Here is a 23653-nt window from a genome sequence, read left to right on the forward strand (position 1 = left end):
ACTTATTTCACATTCAGTCTGTGATAAGACAGCAGATGAAATGTTGACAAAGTAAAAGCAGTGTGTTGTTTTGAGCACTGCTGGAGTTCACTGTGACTCTGGTGGTGCGTATCAACCTGCGTTTGGTGGAGGAACAAAGTTAACTGTAATAGGTAAGAAACTTATTTCACATTCAGTCTGTGATAAGGCAGCAGATGAAATGTTGACAAAGTAAAAGCAGTGTGTTGTTTTGAGCACTGCTGGAGTTCACTGTGACTCTGGTGCTGCTGGATATGAACCTGCGTTTGGTGGAGGAACAAAGTTAACTGTTTTAGGTAAGAAACTTATTTCACATTCAGTCTGTGATAAGACAGCAGATGAAATGTTGGCAAAGCAAAGCAGCGTGTTTGGCTGTTTTGAGCACTGATCCGGTTCACTGTGACTGGTTATGGTGCAGAAGCTCACTTTGGTGGAGGAACCAAATTAACTGTTTTAGGTAAGAAAAGTGAACTAATGGAAAACAGCATTGTAATTGTGATTTTTCATTTGTTTGTTTTGCTTTATCTTAAACAGTGTTGGTGCAAACGCTGTTATTTCTATCTTTAGGGCTGGACTGGAGCAGAGTCCAGCAGGGAGGGAAAGCAGAACTGTGACAGTTTGAAAAATAGAACAAAAGTTAGTTAGACAGTTACTCTGATAACAAAACTGAAAAGTACAGAAGCTAAGTCAAAGCAGCATCCAGGGCTGTTATGAGCGCTGCTGGAGTTCACTGTGACTCTGGTGGTTATGGTGAAGCTCACTTTGGTGGAGGAACAAAGTTAACTGTTTTAGGTAAGAAACTTATTTCACATTCAGTCTGTGATAAGACAGCAGATGAAATGTTGACAAAGTAAAAGCAGCGTGTTGTTTTGAGCACTGATCCGGTTCACTGTGACTCTGGTGCTGGATATGAACCTGCGTTTGGTGGAGGAACAAAGTTAACTGTTTTAGGTAAGAAACTTATTTCACATTCAGTCTGTGATAAGACAGCAGATGAAATGTTGACAAAGTAAAGCAGCGTGTTGTTTTGAGCACTGCTGGAGTTCACTGTGACTCTGGTGCGTATGAACCTGCGTTTGGTGGAGGAACAAAGTTAACTGTGTTAGGTAAGAAAACATTTCTAAAGCTCGTGAAATATTGTTTAGGGTTAGTTTTATGAAGATACCTCAAACTAAATAAAAGAAGTGCTCAACACTGACGTTTAGAGAATTACTAAAATAAATCAGAAAATACCAACAAAAACATGACAACGGTAAAAAAAAGCTCAAGGATGTTTCATCTTTAAGCCTCAATGCCAACGAGGCAGGAAGAGTTTTTGGTACCGTTCAGAGTCTCTGTGCTCGTACAACGAGGCTTACTTTGGAGCTGGAACTAAACTCACCGTTTTAGGTGAGCAAAAATAACCTCAGATTGATTCACAGATTTCCTGGGAGAGTTAAAGAAGCGGCCAAAATATACTCAGGAGCTTTTTATTTTACTGTACGGTACCAAAGGATTAGCTTCTGTGTGAAAATGTGAATTCAGAAGTCTTGTCTGAGTCCAGTATCTGTAGTCTGGCAGAAAAACATTTGGCTCTAAGCCCAGAGGATTTCTCTCACACCGAGTTCTTATCAGTGCTGTGAAATGCTGTGAGTTTTCAGTCAGAGGCTTACTTTGGAGCTGGAACTAAACTCACTGTTTTAGGTAAGACGATGGAAATATTTAAAGTAACGATAATCAATGTTCATGTCACAGAACATCAGATTCTGCTGCTGGTTTGGTTCCGTGTGTCGGTTTGGAGCTGAGTGGTTTTGTCTGAAAATGACCTCAAATCAAAAGTCTAATAGTGTTAGTCTCGTCATAATATGATGATTTATTTCTAAAAGGTTTTTAGCTGATCAAAAAGAGAGAGAACAAAGAGAGTCTACAGTTTTTAGAGCTGAATAGTTGAGCAGTTTTTTCTGCAGCTTTGTATCAGTGTGACCAACTATGATCCTCCTTACTTTGGCAGCGGCACCAGACTGACAGTGTTGGGTAAGAAAATGATTAAAAACTGTCTCCATTCATTTTAGTTTTCTGAGCTTCGTTTAGACAAAATGTGCCCATTATTATTGTTATTGTTAAGGTCAGTTTATACAGCAAAAGAAAAAGTTAAATCCGTGAGGTGAAAGCTTCTGTGCCGTTTGGACTGCTGCTGTTTTAGTAATACAACTTTTATTCAGCTGAGAAGAAAACGGGATTCAGAGGACGGCACTTTAATTAAAAGAATGAGTGAGATAAATACGATTCAGTGAGCGAGCACAAAGAGTTACAGGCAGTTCGAGGTTGATTCAGCTCCTTATCAGTTTTTAACATGTCAGGCAGCGTTGTGCTCTAACAATTATCCTGCTTATTTTGGAGAAGGAACTAAGCTAACAGTTCTTGGTAAGTTTACCGTTCTAACTTCGTAAAACTTAACTGACCAAAAAGTGTTTACGTCATCAAATTACGTCTTCATGATGCTCATTGTGAATTATGTAAACTGTAACAGTATACTTTGTGATTCTACAGTTGTTTGTTTAACGGTTTATTTCTTCTGTCTACAGAAGATGGTCTTGGTGTTACCCATGTAAAGGAGAAAGACATTCAACTGTTTGCACCTTCATCAAAGCAGTGTAAAAACCGGGTCGGCCAAAAGACAAAGACCTTGGTGTGTTTGGCCACTAAATTCTACCCAGACCACGTCAATGTTACCTGGGAGGTCAACGGGGATCAGAACAAACCCAACATCATTGAGTCCACTGATGCTGCTGCTGCCAAGAGGAATGGGGCTCGCTACTACAGTATCACCAGCAGGCTGACGGTCCCTTCAGAAGTCTGGACCAACCCTGAAAATAACTTCACATGCATTGTGGACTTCTTTGATGGGACAAAAAATATTCAAACAAGAAAATCTATTTCTGGTGTTAAAGGTATGTTGATGTGGGATTCTGAATGTGGCCATTTCACTGCTGGACATAAATGTTAATAACCATCTATTCTTGTCTAATCCATTTCTTATTTATCCATCAGATGAAGAAGAAGAAGGGATGACAAGAGGTAAATATATCCTCCTGTGGTTCTGTGAACTTCACTGCATCCATTCTGAGTGAAATCCATTTGTATGTGTCAACATATATGGATAAATAAAACTCATCTGAATGTTTAAACTCTGTGCAGAGAAATATTTGAAGATCACACACAATGCCAAACTCGCCTACACTGTTTTTATCGTCAAGAGCAGCATCTATGGAGCCTTTGTGGTGTTTCTGCTATGGAAGTGGCAGGTCTGTAAAATCTGACACTTTTCATGGACTTTCCTTCAGATTAAACTGGTTTCATATATTACAGGTATTAAAAGATGTTCTGGGTTTTTTCTGTCTTTTCAGGGAAAGCAGAACGACTGACAGCAGATTGATATAAATGAACTCTGGGAGATGGAGATTCTTACTTTGTAAATAAAATTGAAAACAATTATTTCATTTCTATAAAGAGCATTTTGCACTCGTATATGAATGAACCATTGAAGTTGTGCAGCAGAGTAACAGTTTTCTTTTTAGTCCTTTTAGAATGGTAAAGCTTTTCCATAGATGATAACTCCATTGTTTCATGTGTGTGATGTCTGTAAGCTTCATTTCCTCTTTAATAAAAGCTTTGTGGCAGATCTGTTCACACTGCGGTTCATTTGAATATGATCGGTCCGTTGCTGGAAACTGTTGCTGACAGTCAGACCGTTATTATCACCCTCCTCTGTGTTCTCAGTGCTCATCTCATCACTGATAGTCTGAGGCATTTTAGCTGCCTGTTTTCTCAGAAATCTTCTATCTACATGTGTGGAAACATCTCAGCTAAGTTTCAGTTGGTTCATGAAAACTTTTTCCAAAGAACGAACCGACACGGTGACTAATGTTTCACTGCTAAGTGGAATTTAAAAGTTCAAATCCATCAAATGTTCTGAATTAATTGAACCTATTAATGTGGATTTGAACATCTCTGCTTTTGCACAAACAGAAGGGTTCGTTTCTTATTCCCACAGTCTAAATTGTGTACGATGAGTCTTAACAGCAGGAAACAGACGTTTTCCGTCATTGCACAAAAGAAGGTCAGAGCTGGTGCTGAAACTGTGCAGGGGAGCAGAGAGCAGCAGCAGAGGAGAGGATGTGGTCACACAGAATTCTGTATTTTGTTCTCGGTGCAAACTTCCACTTCACCTCAACCTCCGGCTCACATGCTGCACCTGCAGCTCTGCACCAACTCACACCCACAGTGCTAAAAACTTCATTTTTAGGCCAACTGAAGCTGCACAATCAACTTCAATGTTCTTACACACAACAGCTGTTTTCTGTGACCTAAAAGTGGAAAATATGTGGCGCCTTGATGACAGGAGGTAAAAATGATCAGTCATAACAACATAAACCTCTTTATCAGATACTCTTCTCTGTATTTGGACCAAACTGGGTTTCCTGAGATTCTGACTGAAATGATGCTTTCTTTGTTTTAAACTAGCTTTATTTATAACATGGAAGCTAAGCTCAGTGCTGAAGTCTGACAGCTGACAGCTGATTTTTAAGAATCAAAATGTTTGTGGTATTAGAATGTTAGTTCAGTGCCTCAGAAATATTTCCTAACGCCTTTTCCTCTCCAGCCTTTCATATTTAGTTTTCATCATTCAAACCACCGCGTTTTATCAAAATATTACTTTTATTATCCAATAATTACATAAAAATAAACAGTCTGGTAGGAGCTCCTCTTATGTCACAGAAAAAGGACAATCCTGCTTCAGTAAAAAAAAAAAAAAAAAAAAAAGAGTGGTAGCCAAAACTAGAGCAGATATCAAGTTTTTCAAAACAAGTTAAACCGTCAAAGGAAAAGCTGTGATCGTCTTCAGAACAGAGAACATGTGCAGTCGGTCCAGTGAGTAATAACTTAACTTAGAAAATGTGACACATTCAACAGACTTGACATGATTAAATGTTCCCTACACTTTAAAGGCTCTCCTGCTTCAGAGTCAGTCACGAGTGTGTTTGAGTTCTTTTGGCAAATGCAGCAGTTCAGGTTTTAAAAACACAAAGAGCCTTACGCCAGCCGCCGAAACCTGTCGTTTCTCTGCGAGTGTCTGGCACAGCTGGCGCAGCAGAAGCTGGAGTAGTACGAGTTGGAGCAAAGTCGGGCGTAAACGATCAGCTCGCAGTTGGCGAGCTCAGGCTGGTCGGTGCACTCTGGCGGCAGATCAACACCTGCAAGCAGTTATGGAAGACTCATTTAGTCGCAGCTTATTTCTGTTGCCTGAACAAAACGTTTCATTTAGAAACAGCTGAACCGGCTGGATCATCGTGTTGACCTTTATACGTCCTTGTTGCCGTTCTGCAGGCCACAGTTATATGATGTTAATGTGGAATTAAATAAATCCTAAACTAGAATTTGACTGATATCAGAACTGAGGACACTTGCATGAATCCAGGGAAGCTAAAATGTTGTAGACATCATCCTCACCTTGTTGTGTGTCTTTTATGACCTTCACCAGAGCTGTGGCACTGACAGAGTAGATGCCGGTGTAAGCGTTACAGGTGTAGGTTCCCTCATCTGATGGCTTCACGTTATTTAGGATCAGGCTGCCGTCAGACGACACCAGAATGTTCCGACCGTCCGGACGAACCGGCACTCCGTTTCTGCGGTGAAGGGAATAAAAGAAAAGCCAGTTAAGGCACACGAGGCCTCTTTAACTGCTGATTAACAGCAGCTGTAAATGTTTGATGAACCACTTCTCTTAGTAAACTGAACATTACACAAAAGAACTAACTCAGTCCTCCTCAGTGTCACATAAAGAAAGACACAAATGATGTCTCCACAGAAGACTTCAGGTTTTAATGTCTTAAAAGGCAGAAAAAAAATGTCCTATTAAAGTGTTTCACACTGAGCTGATTATGCACTGTTGGTTCATTCTGTAATACCTGGACCAGCCAATGTTGATGTTGTCTCCTGACACCACACAGGGGAGCTGAGCTGTGCTGCCTTCAGGGACCTGGATGTTATTAGGAGCTGTGGTGATCCTCAGGTCCGCTGGACAGCAGCAAGAGAAAGGTCAAAGAAAATGAATTAAATTTGGCAGTTTCGTACAGGTCACCGTTATGACCTTCACTGCCACCTGCCGGTAACTGTGCAGAACTACACCACCAGAGCTCTGTCTGAATACTGAGTACAGATGAAAACACACCCTGGACCTTGAGCTGCAGCTGCCTCTGCTCCACCTGCTGATGGCTGGACGCCGTGCAGGTGTAGACGCCAGAGTCGTCAGACTTCAGAGCCCCGAGGACCAGCGTCCCGTCTGAATGCTGGGAAAACCTGCAGGAGTGAACGCTCCAGTTATTCCCGACGTCTTCCTCCTTAAACACAGTAAAAACTACTCTTCCCTCTGGATCCCAGTTACATTAGAGCAGAACGAGAATCACCTGGAGTCGCTGAGGTTCTGTCCATCCTTCGTCCACTGAATGGTGACAGACTGCAGAGCTGACGGAGGGACGATGGTGCAGGGCAGCCTGACACTTTGTCCCGCTCGAATCTCCAGGAAAGATGAGCTCGAGCGGTCGATGTTGAACCTGAGAGGAAAGACGCCATCAGTCCCATCGTGGGCTGTCTGTGTCAACAAAATATTTCTCCACTTCCTGTTCCATCCTGGGATTTTAACGTGGACAGACAACGGCTGTTTTCTTACCGAGGGGCTGGACCATCTCTGGGGAGTGATGTGGGACTCACTGGAGACGACCCCTCTATGAGACAAACAATTGAATGCACAAAGTAAGAGCTGCCGTCATGATTCACTACCACGCCATCAGTGAGGTTGGAGCTTCGGACTTCTTGTGACAAACTTATCAGTTAAAGTTGGTCAAATGATGGATTAGACTGAATCGGAATGGTTCTGAAAGCACTCAGTGTTTGGACTGGTTTTATGTATATCTGTGCTTTTAGTTGTCACTAACATGAGAACTGATGAAGTTGCCTGTCAAGGATATGAAAACATTCCTGTCCAAGCAGCAAAACATCCGACAGTAATTAAAAAGTCTCTCTTAGTATGAAGTGAATGTGCAGAAAATCTACTACCTGTATTAGATGAGTTTGCTCTGATTACCTGAGACGGAGAGGTAAATGTAGCGGTGGTCTCTCTCACGCTCCCGAGTGGCTACACACAAAAACCAGCCAGAGTCCGACTTAGTGAGGGGTCCAGCAAGCAGGGAACCGTTGGGCTGCTGGCGATGCCTGAAGACAGTAACACAAAAACATAACTAAACCACAAGCCCTGAGAGAAGGTGAAATTAAACGTGTGTGTGTGTCACTGGCCTGTAGGTGGACAGGGGGATGCCGTCTCTCCTCCACTCCACGATCACGGTGGAGGACGGCGGCGGGCTGACTCTGCAGGGCAGCACAACTGTCTGCCCAACTAACGCTTCCACCGTGGATGGGTCAGTCTTATCGATGGTCACTCCCCCCAATTTCAAACTGAGGAGGAGGAGATAGAAGGACAAAAGGAAAGGAGGGAAAGGAAAGAACGAAAGAAAAGGTTGGAAAAGAAAAAGTGAAGATGGAAGGGAGGAAAAGGAGGCAGAAGAGTCACTTTATGCTCTACTGTTGGCACTTTGATTAGCAGTCACCAAAGCAGACATAAAGAGCGCCCACACCTGGCTCAGAAGAAGAAACTGACAAAAGGACCATGCAACATGAGAAGAGGAGACAAACTGAAAACAACAGATTCAGACACTACAAGGAGACAAAAGACAATTCTTCCTCCACCAAATAAAACTCACACTAAGTTCCCAGCAAGAGTGGACTCCCAAAGAAAGCTTAATCCTCGAGTGTAGTGGATACAAACACACAACACAAAGACGAGATTTAGTGATGACACACAAACGACGACATGAAGCATCACAGCATGACCTTTATTAGTTTGATCTAATGACATCGAAGGAAAGACACAAAGCCCAAAGGTGGTGGTGACTGAGACAGTGATGTAGCAGGGACAAGTGAGCACAGAGTGACTGACATGAACTCGAGACAGACAGTGAAAAGTCCCCGTAGGATTAAGAGGAAGAGCTGTCCATGTGGGGGGGGGGGGTCGCTGTGAGGTTGTCAACTTCTCTGATACTTAGTTGCAGTTAAAAAGAAAAAAACAAGGGTGAGTCTGTGGAGCTGGAGCTCTAAGCGAAGGTCTACACTACATGAGCATAACAGGATGACGTGCATCCCACAAACAGCATGTTACAGCACGATACATAAAACAAAACAAGACTATTAAATAATGAAAATAGTTGGAAGCCTGGAAAACTGACCCTGAGCTGTAAAGCCACCAGAGGTCAGTAAAGAGAGGCCCTTCAGGAGGAGTCTTTGTGGACTAATATTTAAAAATCTGATTTAGAACCAACATCCTCCATTTTTGTTTATTTAAAAATACCTGTGGTGTTTTCACGTGATGAGTGAATAAAGCACATATTTGGTCTTCGGGTGGGATTTGAATCTCCTTCAGCTCGCTGTCAGGATCAGAGGAAGGCAGCGTGGACTGGGGCTTCTTCAGCAGGGGTAGGAAACAGCGTTATGAGGCCAGCGTCGGGCTCCCTGGGTCTTCAGGGTCTTACCTCGCAGCTGGACTGCTGTGCTGTGCCGCAGTGACGGCAGCGGGCCGACGTCCTCGCAGATAGATCCGGCCTCTGTGGGCGTGTGTGGCGGCGCTGGTGCCCTGTCTGCCGGTGTTCCTGTTCGAACCTCCCTGGACTGTGAAAATCCTCCCCATGTTGCGTGACTGCCCGCCTGCTGGCCCTCCAGGTGCGGAGCCCCCCGGTCTAGATCCTCCTGCAGACGGGGTCCTTACAGAGGTGGATTCTCCGGCCGGCCGTGGGCCCTGCTGTCTGAGGCCAGCCGATGGACACGCCCTCTGGCACTCTTCCAGGGCCATAAAGTTGTTGTTGTTGCCGTGACAACTTCCATACCAGAACTGCGCACACCTGGAGGTGATGACATCGTAGTGGTAGCGTGACACCCAGCTGCTGCAGGAGCCGGCAGCACGAGGCAGGGAGCAGATCGAGCGCTCAACTGCGGCAAAGACGGAGAAGGCTCAGTTAGGTTCAACAGTTTTATCTGTGGGGGGCTTTATAACGGCACTGGGCATTACATTTACCCTCAGACTAAACAAATGATAGTAAGAGGCCTCTGGCGCCACACTTTGTTTATTCTTAGTATTCCTGCTACTATCAACATGTGAACTCCCTCAAAAAGTTAAAAGTGGGGCTCCATGGCAGGCTGCAGCTAAACCATGTACCTCCACCTTCCACTTATTCCATTTCCTCTCATCTTTAGAAAAAGCACATCCATTTGACCCTGAGGTAACAAAACAGTGAATGGGTCTTGAAAAAGACAAATCCAGATGTTGCCGTGTTATTTGAGTCCCTTACTGTGGTTTGGCGGGTCAGGGCAGCCCTCCCCATTGGGTCCAGCTGCAGGTGTGGTCCGGTCATAACAGCACCCGTAGGTGGTGGTTCTGCACTGTACGGCATTCTCAGTGGGGAGGGAAGGAGTGGCCTGAGTAAACATGTCATGACAGATTAGAGGAAAGGCTGCCTTAAAAAAAAATTACATAATTAAACAGGTCAGAGAAAATATTTCCACCAACATATTGTTATGGCCATTATTTTGTCTTCCACTGTTTCATGATTTCTTTCTTGTCTAAAGTGTAAATAAACTTTGGTGCATATTCTGTCATCACTCTGTCATGATGGATTAAAACCCCAAATTAATCATTTTCATTCTGATCAGACAATCACCATCCATCTTTTTCATAGTTGGACCAATATGTGAAACTGTAAGAGCTTTGTGTATGTTTCTTACAGTGGGTATGGGGGCCAAAAACTCCATACAGCCCTCGTTGTTGGGGCCCCGAGCAGCCGTCAGGCCGTCTTGGCAGCAGCCATAACTGACACACAGAACAAGAAGAGAACAGCCAAAAAACAATAAGAGAGTGTGAAGTGAAAGTCTGGGCCTGAAATAAAACATATATTTAGAAAATGTGGAACAGAAAATGGACAATTTGGACATTTCCAAGAAAACCTCAGCCTCTGCCCGGTCATTTAGTGGCAGATACTGTGGCTGTGTGTAACACAAAACAGACCTGCTTAAAGTTTTCACACAGTCGTAAGAGTGGCAGCCAGGAAGAGAGTCTAACTGAGTCCATGTGTAACCTCAGCCACAGCTTAATGACAGGTTGGAGCTCGATACCTGGTCTGAACACAGGATGGCTGGTAAGGAGCGGCAGCTGGGGTATGTGGGCAGCCCAGACCGCGGGGGCCCCCAGCTGAAGTGTGTCCATCGGGGCAGCAGCCATAATGGGACTTGATGCAGTGGACGGCTGGAGCGAAGCCGTGAGGGTCGTGGATTGTGTTTGTCCGGGTCATATCTGTCTCTGGCCTGTGGACTGAAAGGAAACCAAACGGGGGGGGGAGAATTCACACGTCACACAGACAGACGAGACCTCACAGCTCATGAAAGACAGCACAAAGCAATGGACGTTCACAATAGAGTCTGAGCTATTGTGCTGGAGAATTCACAGGGAGCCGGGATAAAAAGAAACCCGAACAGGGACACACAAACTCCAGAAACTACAACAGAAAACAGCAGACCAGGACCAGACGTGCAAGCACAGAATAAATAAAATCTCACAGTGAGACCTCAAATTTTAAATTCCTGATGACTGGGACAGCACACAGGACAGAAAAATGCCACAACATGCCAGAAAGGCCACAGCCAGCACGAGCACACTTCAGTGCCTTGCAAATATTTTAATCAGGCCGACAAATACCCATGGACTCCTGAAAACATGTCAATCAGGCCCAGATAATTAGTGCTGGGACAGGGGGTGCATGGGGACAGTGGTGGGGCCTGGAGGAGGGGATGCTGATGGGGACAAAGTGACAGGTGTTATCGTAGCAGAGAGGAGCAGGGAAACTTATTAAGTTTGAGCCACACAGGTTTGGTTTTCTTCTGAATGCTAGCTTTTTTGGAAATCACAGAGAGAGTGACAAACCTGTTGGGGAGTCGTAGGGCTGGATGCTGGTGTGACGGTTGTCATGTCCTCGTGGGTCCTGGATGCTGGGGACAACTATAGACAAGGCAATAGGAATATTTAGACCAGTTAAACGATTCTTGACTCCATTTCAGGAGACAATTAGGCGGACACTCACCCTGCGGGCTGTAGCAGGGCTGCATGTTGCAGCGCTCCACAGTGGAGGGTTTGGGTTGGGTGCTGCACTGATCCACAGGGTACTGGTTCCTCTCTTGGTCTGAGCAGATCACCTGGCGCTCCCGAGATCCAGAGCCACAGCTCGTAGAGCACTGAAGGACGAAGAAAGGGAAACTATAACCAACGCAAAACACCGCTGATGTGAAGGGAACAAACATGGCTCGAGAGAAATGACGACAAGGCAATTCCCATCCAACTCACCAGTCCCCACTCCCCAACGTGCCAGCCGATCTGTCCGGAGCAGGCGGCCATCTCGCAGGGTTGGGTGGCGGCTGGGCGGAGCAAACTGCTGCAGGAAGTTTCTGCCAGCCTCATCCCACCTGAGCCCACACAGGTCACTTCTCTGGTCTGCTCGCCTGAGCCACAGGTCACTGAGCACTGCACACACAGCAGCACAGACTATAACACTGACTGCACCTGCTCTTCAAGGTCATGAAGTCCTTGAAGTTTTAATAAACCAGGCAGAGATGAAGTATTGGGATCTGTGACCTGACAGCACAGTGACGACTTCTGTCTTTTAATGAACCTGAATTGCTGATTATGAGATGAGATTATGATTATGAAATATTCTGCAGGAGAATGAGATATATCAAAAAAATAAAAATAAAAATCAGGATTTTTTTCAGCTGCTTTGTTCCTTTCATTCACCTCCACCTCACAATGTACATCTGCATTATATCTGTGTTGTTCACTCACCGCACTCCATCTGGTCACTCGATACTCAGCGCACTGGTGCATGTTGCAGGTCTGTAGTGTCGGAGGTGCCTCAGCGTAGGCTGCACAAATGGCATCATCCACCACACGGGGCCCTGAGGCATCATGGGAGACGCACTGCACGCTGCGGATTTGGGAACCTCCGCCACAGGTAACAGAGCAGGTGTTCCACTCACCAGTGTTCCAGCTGGGAAAGAGACAGAACATAAGTCAGGACTAAAGTGGTCAAAAGATGCTGCAGGGACTTTCACTCAATAAGGGAGCGTGAAAAGTAGAAAGCCTTCACATGTAAGAAGCTGAAATCAGTAAAGGACCAAACAAGAGCTGATTTTATAACCATCCACAAATTATTATTTTTTGCTTTTTGGGTTTATCTCATCAGTAACTTCTTGGGAATTAAACCTTTCAAACGTAAACACTAATGAACGCTCATTTTAAAAGCTCAACTTCCTTTTGAAGACCAGTGTCAAAAGGAAATCAAAGAAACCCTCCAGTTACTCCCAGCTGAAAATACTTTTTCATCCCTTGGTTAGTTTTACTAATTACTAGAAGCAGCAACTAGTGGAAAGCTTTGCTCAAACAAAACAAAAAAAGAAAAGTCACATTTAGCTCAGATGTACAAAACAAAAAAGTAAGCATCTACTGTTTCTGGTCTTCAATGCAGCATACATCTTTGAATCGAGGGTTAATGAGGGTGCAGTCAGTGTCACCCGAGCTTTACAAACATCTCAGGTTTCTGAGCAGCAGCATCGAAGAAAAGAAGCAGGAAATACCAGAGAGTCACTGAGTGAAGCCGCAGCTATTAACTACCACACCGCTGCCTCTGTGTCCCATTTACATGTGCTCAATCACCAACACCCACAGCATGATGATCTTGGACCAACGAACACCTCGTGGCACATCAGCTGCGTTAGTGAACGGGGGCACAGTTAGCAGCAGTCCAGCTCAGTGCTCAGGTCGGGTGAAATCTGGGGAAAACTCTGTGTCCATGAAAAATGAGTGTTAAAGTGGAAAGGGGATCTCTGAGCTTGACATCTGGAGGGTGACGCTGTGTGACCAAAATTTAAATCAACACTTCTATTTGTTTTAAAGGTGTTAATGTGACGAGCTCTAACTGATTTCCTAAAAACCTCAGTGCATGCTCAGGATATTAGCAGTGATGGGTAAAAACTAATGGCTTGATGATTTAGATCGCCCCGTGTTTGCAGTCACGTACAACTACTACTACGACTACAGATCCTGGGTTACCTGAAAACACGGGCTCTGGGCCTTTCTGAGGGCGTCCACAACTGTGGTGGATACAGGTACGCCATCCTTTCAGAGTCATAACACACCGAAAACAGTCAAACAGAAAAAACCAAACTGCTGTTTGGGCAGCTTGGAAAATGTACGCTCCTCCTCAGTTGTTTACTTTCAATGGATAAAAAACTGAGTTTGGCCTTTTAAACATTTTATCAGTAAGTGTGACTGTATTTCACCTGCGGGTTTGTGGGCATGGATGAGGATTGCATGTACGGTTGGTCTGTGGCCGTGGCAGAGACGCACAGAGATAGTCAGGATAGGCCTCGTTATCAATGGTGCAGAAGACCAACCGAGACTGGTAGCCTGTCAAAGAAAAAGACGGAGAGCTGATTAGTTTCATTCTCTGTGAAGATGTTTCAAATAAGAGAAACAAACGAGTACTGTGAGGCTGTGACTCCAACCTGAGCCACACTCTCTGCTGCAAGCGGACCAGGATCCAGAACTCCAGTAGTAGCCTTCCCTGGCGCGTCCATTAGGAAGGTAATATTCATACTCTATGCCCTGGTTTGGCTCCTGGCTGATCAGCTGAGGGAAGAGGTTTGTACATGAAGGTTAATAATTCATTGATTGAATATACTGCCACATTAATCATTATCCTCAGGGGATAAACCCATCTCTTGTTCCTTTTCCCATGAAAATACATCTCAAAAACTGATGAACACGTGTGTGTGAAATGTCCTGGAGGTTAAATCCTAACGTTCTTGTTGTCACTGGGGAAAGTCTATGAGAACCCAAACTCACTTCTACACAATTAAGTGTGTAGAAGTCATTAATGTTGAAGTAATAAAATCAATCTAGTATCTACTGAGTACAATCTTACCTCAACAACAAGAGGCTCAGTGGTGGGGCCGCGACCGATGATGGTTTCGGGGACGTTGTCACCTTCGGCTCCTCGCTGGTAGTACAGCACGGTGCCAGCGATGGGTGTCGCCCTAGAAAACTCAATCACCCAGTGGCCGTTGAGGTAGTATTCACCACGCAGGTTCTTGATAGCTGGCCACGCAGAGAAGTTTTGTCAGTTACTGAACTGTAAATCCTCGAAGATCCTGTTCGCTTCTTTGAATTGCTGATAATTAGGTTTCTAAAATGTGAAGCGCTTTTACCGAGGTAGTTGCGTGTCGCCACGGTTTCTCTGATGCTGATGGTGGTGGCTCCAACAGGGATAATGAACATCTGGTTGTAGCCTGAGATGAAAGTGAATACACACACACACACACACACACACACACAATGAGATACAACTCTAGAAAGGGCTGCAGACTCACACACACATATTCTAAACATATCCTACATCACAACTTGTGGTTATCTAAGTAAAAAAATACTCACCAGTTGGCAGGTTGCGAATGGAGAAGCTGTTCTGGATGCGGTGGCAGGCCTGTCCATTACCCCCACACTGCAGGCAGGGGTCCTCCTGCTGAGGAGACTCCAGGATGTTGTCACAGCCCAGACGCTGGAGAAACAAATATGGTTGTTCTTCCTTTTAATGTAAAATACATGAGAAACACCTAACACTGCTTCACCAATAATCCACTGTTTGAGTGCTCAAAATAAACTTCTATTATGTCTCATACAGTTTATTCGTGTTGATATTAGCTTACGGAACACAGTCTTTTCGTATAATTTCAATAACATTTTTTTTTTTTATGCATTTTTGGAAAAAAGAGTCACACATTATCCACACAAAGAGGAAAGCTGCACATTAAAAATGTTGCCTAAACTTTACAGCATCACTTCACCTTACCTCACCTCCAAAATGTAACAGTAAACACTTCTGAATTGCAGAGTTAAGGGCCAAAAACAACACAAGACCTGATTTAACTTGATATGAATGATAAGTGTGTGGTAACAAGACTGAAAGTGTCAAACCTAAAACTGAAGCTGAGGGTTGGGTAGATTTTTAAAAATAAAGGAACAATAAAGGAACTATTCAAAAATAGTTCTGAAGAAGAGGGTGGATTTTAGACAGCTGCTGGAGGTGTTGAAGACGCGAGGTCAGACGTCAGATGAGGTGTTCCATGAAGAAAAGGTTATTAGGTCACCGAAATAATTACATAAAAATAGAATGAGAATGGAAGACGCGTTTGACATTACCACAGCGTGAAACTAATCTGACTGAGTTGACTTTGATTAATGAAGGAGTCTGTGTGGATGTGAACTTAGTTCAGGCACTTTAATGTACTAAAAGACGAGAAACAAACAGACTTATCACAGTTAGTAAATATTAGTAAGTATTTGTTGGATGATGAATTGGTTCACCACTCCACAGACGCATATACAGCCTCATACAAGTATCTACATGCACAGCAGAGGGTTGAAGAGAACCTTTTAATTTGGGCTTAAACTTTTGTTACACAGGCTTAATAATTCAAAGCAAATGACAATAATAAATATTGCACAAACGAGCAGGTCAGAGAAGCTTTAGTATGATTTAATTTAGCTACTAAAGCAACAATTAGTTGTACAGAAGAAACAAATCACTGAAGATAGTCGATGATTAACATGCATTTAAGAGATTTTGAGTCAGAAAGAACATGTCTGAATGAATGAAATATAAATGTTAATGTTCTTTCTGTTGTGCACATATAATGTATATGTAACTATCTAAAAGGCATATATTCATCTTTTAAGAAGCCCTTTTAATTTTTGCTCCTTCTCCTTCAAAGGAATTATTTAATCTTTAAGGTCCTTTTAGTTTCCTTCAGAATTAGACGAGAAGGCCGATACTGCTCTCATCTCTGTCTACCCAAGACAAGCAGTCTTTTTAAAGCCAACCAATTAAGGTCATGTCTCATTTGTTTAATCTGTAGCAAAAACCAAAGGGGCTAATGTGCTGAACGATTTGTTGGCTCTAGGAAACGAGTGGAATCTGCAAGTTATTATAGTGTTTTTTAAGATAATTCGTTTTGCTTTTTTGGGATTAACTACAGATACCAAAGTCTCCTCTTTTTGTCCCAGACCTTTTTCTCCTTGCACCTTGTCACTTTTTGTTTCAGATTTTCAGATATTACTTGTGTTTTGTTGTGTTTTTTTTTTTACCTTGCAGACTCCTTCCACACAAATATCCCTCCGTCCAGGGTGACAGGGAGTACCGTCGACCACAGTGCTGCGGTGGCGATAGTAAAAGTTTTCTCCTCTCGGCATGCAGTTCAGCTCACAGGGGTTCTCAGCTGACAGGGAAGAGACTCATTTAGAATGAAGGCAAGGTTTCTGATTAATAAAAAAAATCATTAAACATTTATGTTCTACAATCAGGCAAGCTGAGTATTATTTTTGTGCGTATATGTATGTTGCCAATTTAATAAATTACTGAACTACTGACCTCCATAATATGGGAGCCACTTGTAGCGTTTCCCTTGGAAATCAGTCCCATCAAACTGGGAGCACTGTTCCTCACGGAAATCCTTGGAGCCTTCTGGACAGTCCTGAGTTAAAAAATGAGGTCAGAGAATTCAATAAACACACACACACACAAAAGTCTTCAAATTTCTAAGAAAAAATACAGTCATATGCATGTTTGTTTAATTAGAGAAGTTGTGCAGTATTTATAGATGCTGCTTTAATTTATTGTGATGTTGGTGCTCATTCATCCATAAGCTGTCCATAGAACATACACTGATGCCACAACGAGTAAGGAAAACTAAGGAGTTTTACATTAAAAATTTCCAAGAAAAAGAGCTCGAGTTTTGTTTGCTTACCTGAATGTTGCAAGAGCGGTAGGACTTTTCTGGTCCAACACAGTTGTGTCCTCCATCAGTCCTGTGTGCAGAACATGGAGCATGAACACGAGACACTCTCAGCTGATGTTTTCATCCATGACATGGTGCACGTTTCACAAGTGAACTGCTCTGTGTTTGTGAAGCTGCAAGAGGTGACACTCTGATTGAAATAAGTCACATCTGACGCGTTAATCACCTCCGTTTCTAAAAAATACCAACTCCAGTGATCTAACATCATACTTTAAATTAAGCCGGTCCACTGGTGGGAGACCGATGAAAAGAGGAAGGACCAAAATGGCTGAGGTCTGGTGTTGAGGCAGTCCAAGCACCTAAAACAACCTGCATCCACACCTTCAGTTTGGCATTAGAGATTTAAGTTACAAATGTAAGTCTGAAATGAAGCTAATGAAGACGTCATACAGCTGTTTTCACAGACTGACTAGTCCTGAATGTGGCCTTCTGACAATGAATCGAGCTTCATGTGTCAGCGGAGTATCCCTCCAGGAGACAAATAAACATTTCCATCATCTATTTGGGTGCTGTAAAAATCAGTTTCCAAAGTTTGCATTAAAATTTTCTGCATCATCACTCTGACACAGTAGCAGTTAATGACAAGGTGAGATGCAGAGCACATATGCAAATACAATCTGTCTGGAGTAGAAATAACCAGTTTCAGCTCTGACATTAAGTGGCATTCCTCTCTAATCTGTACTTATAAAAAAACTGACTTCTCAGCACAGCAGAAGACTCAACATCAACACTGTTGAGCCCAAACTCTGCACAAACATCCACACACCCGCACAGCAGTGAACCTTGAAACAGCAGATTGTTTTGCCACCCTTCCTTCCAGCCATGCTGATAACTCATGATTAAGTCACCTACAAAAGTACCTGCCCTTAAGCCTGAAAACAAGACACGCTCCTGTCAGCACGCCAAAACTGAAACGAAAACATGTCCGAACAGTCATACATAATATCCAGCCCTCGTCTTTACATCTGGGAATGGAAAATAAAACATCTGTGACAACAAAAGTAAGTTTAAGTTTAAAATATTACAAAACAAAAGGGAGAAAAAAAATGACAGATGTTAGCAAATTTAGTAAGAAATCAAACAACAACTTTAATTCAGTAACAACCATTTGCAACTCTTTTAAGTGCAAGTCCTTCAGGTAAGGGTCAGTAATTTCAGACTTGTGACTTTATGATAAATGAGAGTTCCAGTAAAGCACACAATGATCCAGCCTGTCAGTGCATAGTATTCAGAAGGTGTAATTCAGAGAAACCTGGCAGACAAGATGTGACAGAGTTCATCCAATTAGGTAGCAGTGAGGAGGACGTCTTGCCTATTATTCATCATTTAGCTAAAGAGGGGAAACAGACTCATTTACAGACTGTCTGACTCACTGACTAGCTGCATGGACATGTTGAAAGGCAGCAGCTATTACCGCAACTGGTAACTGGTCCGTGGAAGTCACTGGCATCCTATACAGTTTGGATCTGTTGTAACTAAATTCTACACGGACCCTTATAACAATGTCTGATGTTATTAACTTCATTTTCCAAATGTTTCACATGAAGTAAAGGCATCAAAATATCAAGCAAACAAAATCAGAAAGGTGTTTGGACATGTCAGGGAAAAATCATTATAGGCATGTTCTGTCTGGTGGGCATCTTCCTTCCACAGAGAGATGTCCTTTTAATCAAATCATCAGCAAGTTTAGGCACACCTTCATTCTGCTGAGCATTTTAAGGATTTCTAAAGGCCACATAAAGAGCAGATGTGGATAATGAATGCCTGATGACTTGATTGAGCTAATTTAGAAATGTAAAATTCTTAGAATGCCAAGAATAATTATCTAATCAATAAAAATCTTTAAATCCTAATACTGGAGATTTAGAAGTTGAATTTAATGGCAATGATATTTTACATCAATTTATTTTTACTTAAAAGGATCTGAATACTTATAAGACACAGTACGTCTCATCTCATTAATACAGACCTCCTCGTGTGTTACATGAATCAACATGCTACAGAACATTTACAATGTAAGCTGACAACACTAAGCATGACATCATGACAGCTGATTCTACCTGATGTAGCCAGGTGTTACAGGGCAGACAACACCTTTTTAATAAAACTATCATTGGCAAAAAACACAATACATCTGCAGCAAAGAAAAAAGACAAACTGCTACTTATTTCAATAAACCACTTCTAAAATCTTTTCCGCAGAAAAAAGCCAGATGGAAAAGTTCACTCCCCATCAGAGTTTCTCCAGCAGCCAAAAGGCAACACCCATTGAAAAGAAGTCCTTTTAATGTTAAAGGGCTCCTCCCTGCAGTCGGATTCAGAGGTGAGACAAGCCCACGTCCTTGTTACTTCAAGGCATTCTTTTAAAATCAAGATACAGTCTGTGTGCCTGAACCTCACAATTACTTTTATTCACAACGGAGGAAAAACAACTAAACACTGTGTGTATTCATGAGTCTCACAATGAAGTCAAAGAAAGAGCAACTGTGAGTTCGTGTGTTGATACACCTACTCAGATGTGTAAATAATTAAAAACAACAATGAAAGATTACCTGAGGGTGATACAACGTCTGGTTCTGATGGTCACACCGCTGCCACAGCTGCGACTACATTCTCCATAAGGACTCCATGAGTCCCAGTAATCCCCACCAGGCACCTGCACACACATCACAATCTGTGATAAAGCTGCTCACTGCTTCCTCACAACACCACAGGAGTTTCTTTACACTTCACCCAGTTTTATGGGTAAAAGTGACACAGTTGTCTTGTGGTAATGCAATGCAAACTTAAACTGCTGCGATTGTATTGTGTCCTTGTTTTATTATTAATAATACCACAAAACAGCAGTACACTGTGGAATCTGTCCGCGAAGTTTGGTAGCTCGACTTAAGAAGATCGTAATTAATGAAGAAATTTGTTTTTGTAAAATGTTCTTTCATTCAATTAATCGATTATTGCAGTTAATCCACCTGACCAACGCCATCTCACAACTTCCGGTTCCTCCTGCTTTCAGCTAGCGAAGCACAAAAGCTGAGTGAAAGTTGTGAGGAAAAACAAGAAAAACATCTAAATAAACTTACTCTGTTCCTAAAAGTGCAAAAGAAAAACCCAAATAGATTAATAAATAAACAAAACAAAACAATTCCGCCTCAACCTTTGTGGCAGCTCCACGCGATGCTAGCTGTAAGCTAGCTAGCCAGCGTCAGCTGACGTCACTAACGGGCAAGTTAGCTGGGGTTGCCATGCCAACAGTTGCCGGTCACTGATGAAAAAAGACGTAACTCTTCCTGACACGTGGAGATCGCCTGAGCCAGGAAAGGCGGTAAAAAGCTGAAAACATCTTCTTCTGTCCTCCGTCTGAACCTGATTCTAAAATAAATTTGGTTTCTTAAACTGGAAGAAACTTTTTGAGCACGATCCACAAACAGGTGACCTTCACGCTACTGCGCATGCGCTGCCAATTAACAGAAGGGGGCGCGGCCGAGCCCCTTTTTTCGTGACGTCATCGATGGCTCATCTATATGGAGAAAGCTGTTTGCGGATATTATTGAATTAAATCTTTAAATAACGTGAAAGGAAGCCGCACTAAAAACACCCAGAACATTTGGATACACCGAGAGCAGATGGATTTCTGAGCTTCTGGTATTTCTATTGGTGTGTATTAATTTTCAGTGTTTACCATCAGCACTGGAGCCAAGAGCAGCTGAAGGATTACCAGAGGCAGGAGCATCTTCATTGTTCCCTACGGAGGTAAAAAAAATAAAAATAAAATATCCAGAGTTAGTTACTGTGACTAATGGGCATTTTACACGTTGAGCAACTTTTCCAGAAACAAGTCAGGACAACAACTTTGGAAACAGTAATAGGATGTGTGACTCATGCCAACATTAACAAAGAAGATCTAGAGGAGGCAGGCAGAAAGAGACTGCAAGGGGTCGCTGACCTAAACAGAGTGATAATAATAAAAAAAGAGCCATCAGCTTCAGTGTTGGTGGAAATTGAGTAAACATCCGTGTGTTGTTTCCTAGAAGTGAGCAGTAATGATTTATTGTTGTCTTCCTCAAAGATCATCAAACTAAATGTACAATAACTGATGCAACAGCTTGTTCTGTGGTTTGGTTTGCAGCCACCACACCGCAGCAGATGATCAGCAGCTGGATCTGCCTCTCTGGGTGCAGTTAGTGAGCTGTGATGAAAACCTGGTGTGTTGAAGATGTAAACAGCAGCTCTGGTTAATTTCATTACCACAAAGTTTGTGTGGCAGTTTCAGATGGAAACACATTTTGCACATTTCAATCCGCAGAGGGGAAATCAGATGTTTAATCAATTAATTGCTAGACAGGAAATAATCTGCAATAATTGCGAAAATTGTATTGATATAAAAACATCAAGTAATTCTTTATGTAAAAAAAAATTCAAAAATGTAATTGTTGATCATACAGAGTATGATATTTGAAGCGTTCGCCTGAATTAGATTTTCTGACATTTGCAGACCAGACAAAAATGCATTAACTGAGAGACTAACCAGTAGATTAATTAATATTGCAAATGCTTGTTGACTGCAGCTACAAAAATAAATTCAAACTCACAAACTCTTAATCTCATCCCTCAGTAGCTTGACTGACCTAAAAATGAATCTTTTGTCACACATGGAGAAGATGTTTGTTTGTTTGTTTGTTTGTTTCCAGGGCAAATGGAGGGTTTCCTGCAGGGGGGGTGGTGGGAGCTGCCAACCCACCTCTGACCTGTTACCCATGGCCACCAAATCCCCCCACTGTGAGAACAGTTGCACCCCCCGCTGATGTATGGCCGTGTCAGGGAGTAGGTAGAGTAGACAGACAGTCAGCATGTCTTGTCCGTAATGCAAATAACAAAATTGAGCAATTTAAAAGACACCGCCCCTGGGTGGTGGTTGGAATCTGGGTCTGCTCCCTTATGTCTGGGCTAACAGCTATTATTTACATCTCAGTAACTCTAAGAGGTCCCCCACATGGATACGGTCCTTACTAACATGTCTGTTGAATGTTTTTCTTTAATTCTTCTCTCATTTGTTTAGTCTGTAAAATGTTGATGCAAACAAGTCTCCACAAAATGAGTATTTATAAACTGTGAAGAAAGTGACTGATCATTCCTGCTGTAGCTGATGGACATGATTTAATTCATACAAAAATCTAATCTAATCAATAGAATACGCACTGCTGCATTCATGTGTCACAGCAACACTTCCTCTCAGATACTACATGGTGAGTACAGAATCAAAGCCTGCAGCTACTCAACAAATGCTGTTCCATTTCTGCTTGATAAATGACTTTAAATAATAAAATCACTTTCCATAATTAACCACGATCCTTCCAGCTCTGATGCAAACTGAGCTCGATCACAATCTCCTCAGATCTAAGGACATTCTTGATCCACAGTTCACCTGTAAACCGTTTAGTGACATTTCTGCATCCATTGTGTTTTAGCCTCCAGCTGTACAAGCTTTTATCCAACCAAAATAATAATCAGTCAGCCAGGGCAAGTAGTGTCTTGTGTCCTGTGTGTGAAGTGTGTCCGCTACGGTCAGTCTAGAAAATCAGCAGATACATACATCATTTTATTTCTACTGCAAATGAAAATGTTTTCATCTTTACAGGTTCTCTGTGGACTGCTCGTTAGATATATTTTAACTTTATTACACTAATTTGTCTGCCTGCAGGGTCTGTGTCATTTTTAGGTTAACTTTGGTTATTTCCTCTAAAATGACTGAAAATGTAAAACAATAATTAAGTGAAACTTTCTATCAGATTCAAACTCCAGCTACTTAAAAAAAACCAAACAAACCAACACACAGACATTTCCTATGAAAGTCTTATTATATAAATCCCTAAAAAACCAGAAAACATAAGAAACCTCCCTCCTCTTGAGGGGGGATCGTAAGTCTCCTCACCCGGATAAGTGGCTTGAAATGCGGTTTCCTGGAGTCCCAAAGCGCCGCTGGATCGGAGCGCGCAGACCTGACAGCTGGATCCGCTCCGGAGCTGCGGAGTCCTGGTTATATGAGGGGGGTGTCCTCTGGTTAAACCTCCTACAGGAAGGAGAGAAAGTCTGACTGGTTAAGCCTCCTCCTCTGCGTCATCAGCGGGGCTCTTCACCCCCCCCCACCACCACCACCACCACCACCACCACCACCGGATCTGGATCTGGATCTGGATCCTGGAGGCGCACTCTGCAATTTCAGCCTGTAAAAATAACAGTTCATCAGCTGCTGTGTTTGCTTTAAGGGCCCTATAAGTTTGTGCTGTGCATGTCGTCCATGCACTCATCTGTTATAAAAAGGAGCTGTACCTGGACTGAATGCACTGCAGGACTCCATATGTTGAAATAAATGATGGGTTTTGTCACATTCTCCGTTTAAATCTGGTTTTTCTTTTTCTAGTAAAACCAGAGAAGTAGGAATACATTGAGGTATGACAAAGAAGGCTTTTGTTTTATAATTTTATAGAATGATAGTTCCAATTTTTATTTTTCATACGGCATATGAATATATCCGAAAATAAAAAAGAAAATGCTCATGAAGTGAATCACTGTTGACAAATATCCACATTTTAAAGGTG

The 23653-nt window shown here is 42.7% G+C and overlaps 1 protein-coding gene and 1 gene segment (V, D, J or C); one reads left to right on the top strand and one right to left on the bottom strand.

Moving 5' to 3' along the window:
• Nucleotides 1–333: 333 nt before the first annotated feature.
• LOC115036447 (T cell receptor beta constant 2-like) lies at nucleotides 334–3684 on the top strand. The segment is given in 5 exon segments: nucleotides 334–810; nucleotides 2583–2948; nucleotides 3049–3075; nucleotides 3196–3302; nucleotides 3405–3684. Coding segments are annotated over 5 exon segments (600 nt in total).
• Nucleotides 3685–4713: 1029 nt separating this feature from the next.
• On the bottom strand, nucleotides 4714–23100 carry paplna (papilin a, proteoglycan-like sulfated glycoprotein). Its single transcript, XM_029494643.1, has 27 exons — nucleotides 22987–23100; nucleotides 20737–20799; nucleotides 19610–19713; nucleotides 17008–17068; nucleotides 16632–16734; nucleotides 16349–16479; nucleotides 14639–14762; nucleotides 14413–14493; nucleotides 14130–14302; nucleotides 13711–13834; nucleotides 13486–13612; nucleotides 11990–12194; nucleotides 11495–11671; nucleotides 11235–11385; nucleotides 11078–11152; nucleotides 10273–10468; nucleotides 9886–9970; nucleotides 9453–9579; nucleotides 8640–9093; nucleotides 7351–7509; nucleotides 7142–7269; nucleotides 6728–6782; nucleotides 6465–6611; nucleotides 6230–6357; nucleotides 5967–6075; nucleotides 5509–5684; nucleotides 4714–5252 (listed from the first exon to the last, which is right to left on the bottom strand). Exons 2-27 carry the CDS (start codon nucleotides 20791–20793, stop codon nucleotides 5092–5094), a joined length of 3618 nt encoding a protein of 1205 aa, XP_029350503.1. The 5' UTR covers nucleotides 20794–20799; nucleotides 22987–23100; the 3' UTR covers nucleotides 4714–5091.
• Nucleotides 23101–23653: the final 553 nt, after the last annotated feature.

The sequence above is a fragment of the Echeneis naucrates genome, chromosome 22, assembly GCF_900963305.1.
Source record: "Echeneis naucrates chromosome 22, fEcheNa1.1, whole genome shotgun sequence".
Classification (NCBI taxonomy): Eukaryota; Metazoa; Chordata; class Actinopteri; order Carangiformes; family Echeneidae; genus Echeneis; species Echeneis naucrates.

What these genes read in the sequence shown, in the direction of transcription:
- paplna (XM_029494643.1), bottom strand. Translation starts at nt 20,793, where the DNA reads ATGAAGATGCTCCTGCCTCTGGTAATCCTTCAGCTGCTCTTGGCTCCA. An exon ending in GTGTGGAAGGAGTCTGCAAG is followed by an intron (nt 14,763 to 16,348) that starts GTAAAAAAAAAA and finishes TTGTTTCTCCAG; the next exon opens with CGTCTGGGCTGTGACAACAT. An exon ending in CCCTGACCCGCCAAACCACA is followed by an intron (nt 9,094 to 9,452) that starts GTAAGGGACTCA and finishes TCTTTGCCGCAG; the next exon opens with TTGAGCGCTCGATCTGCTCC.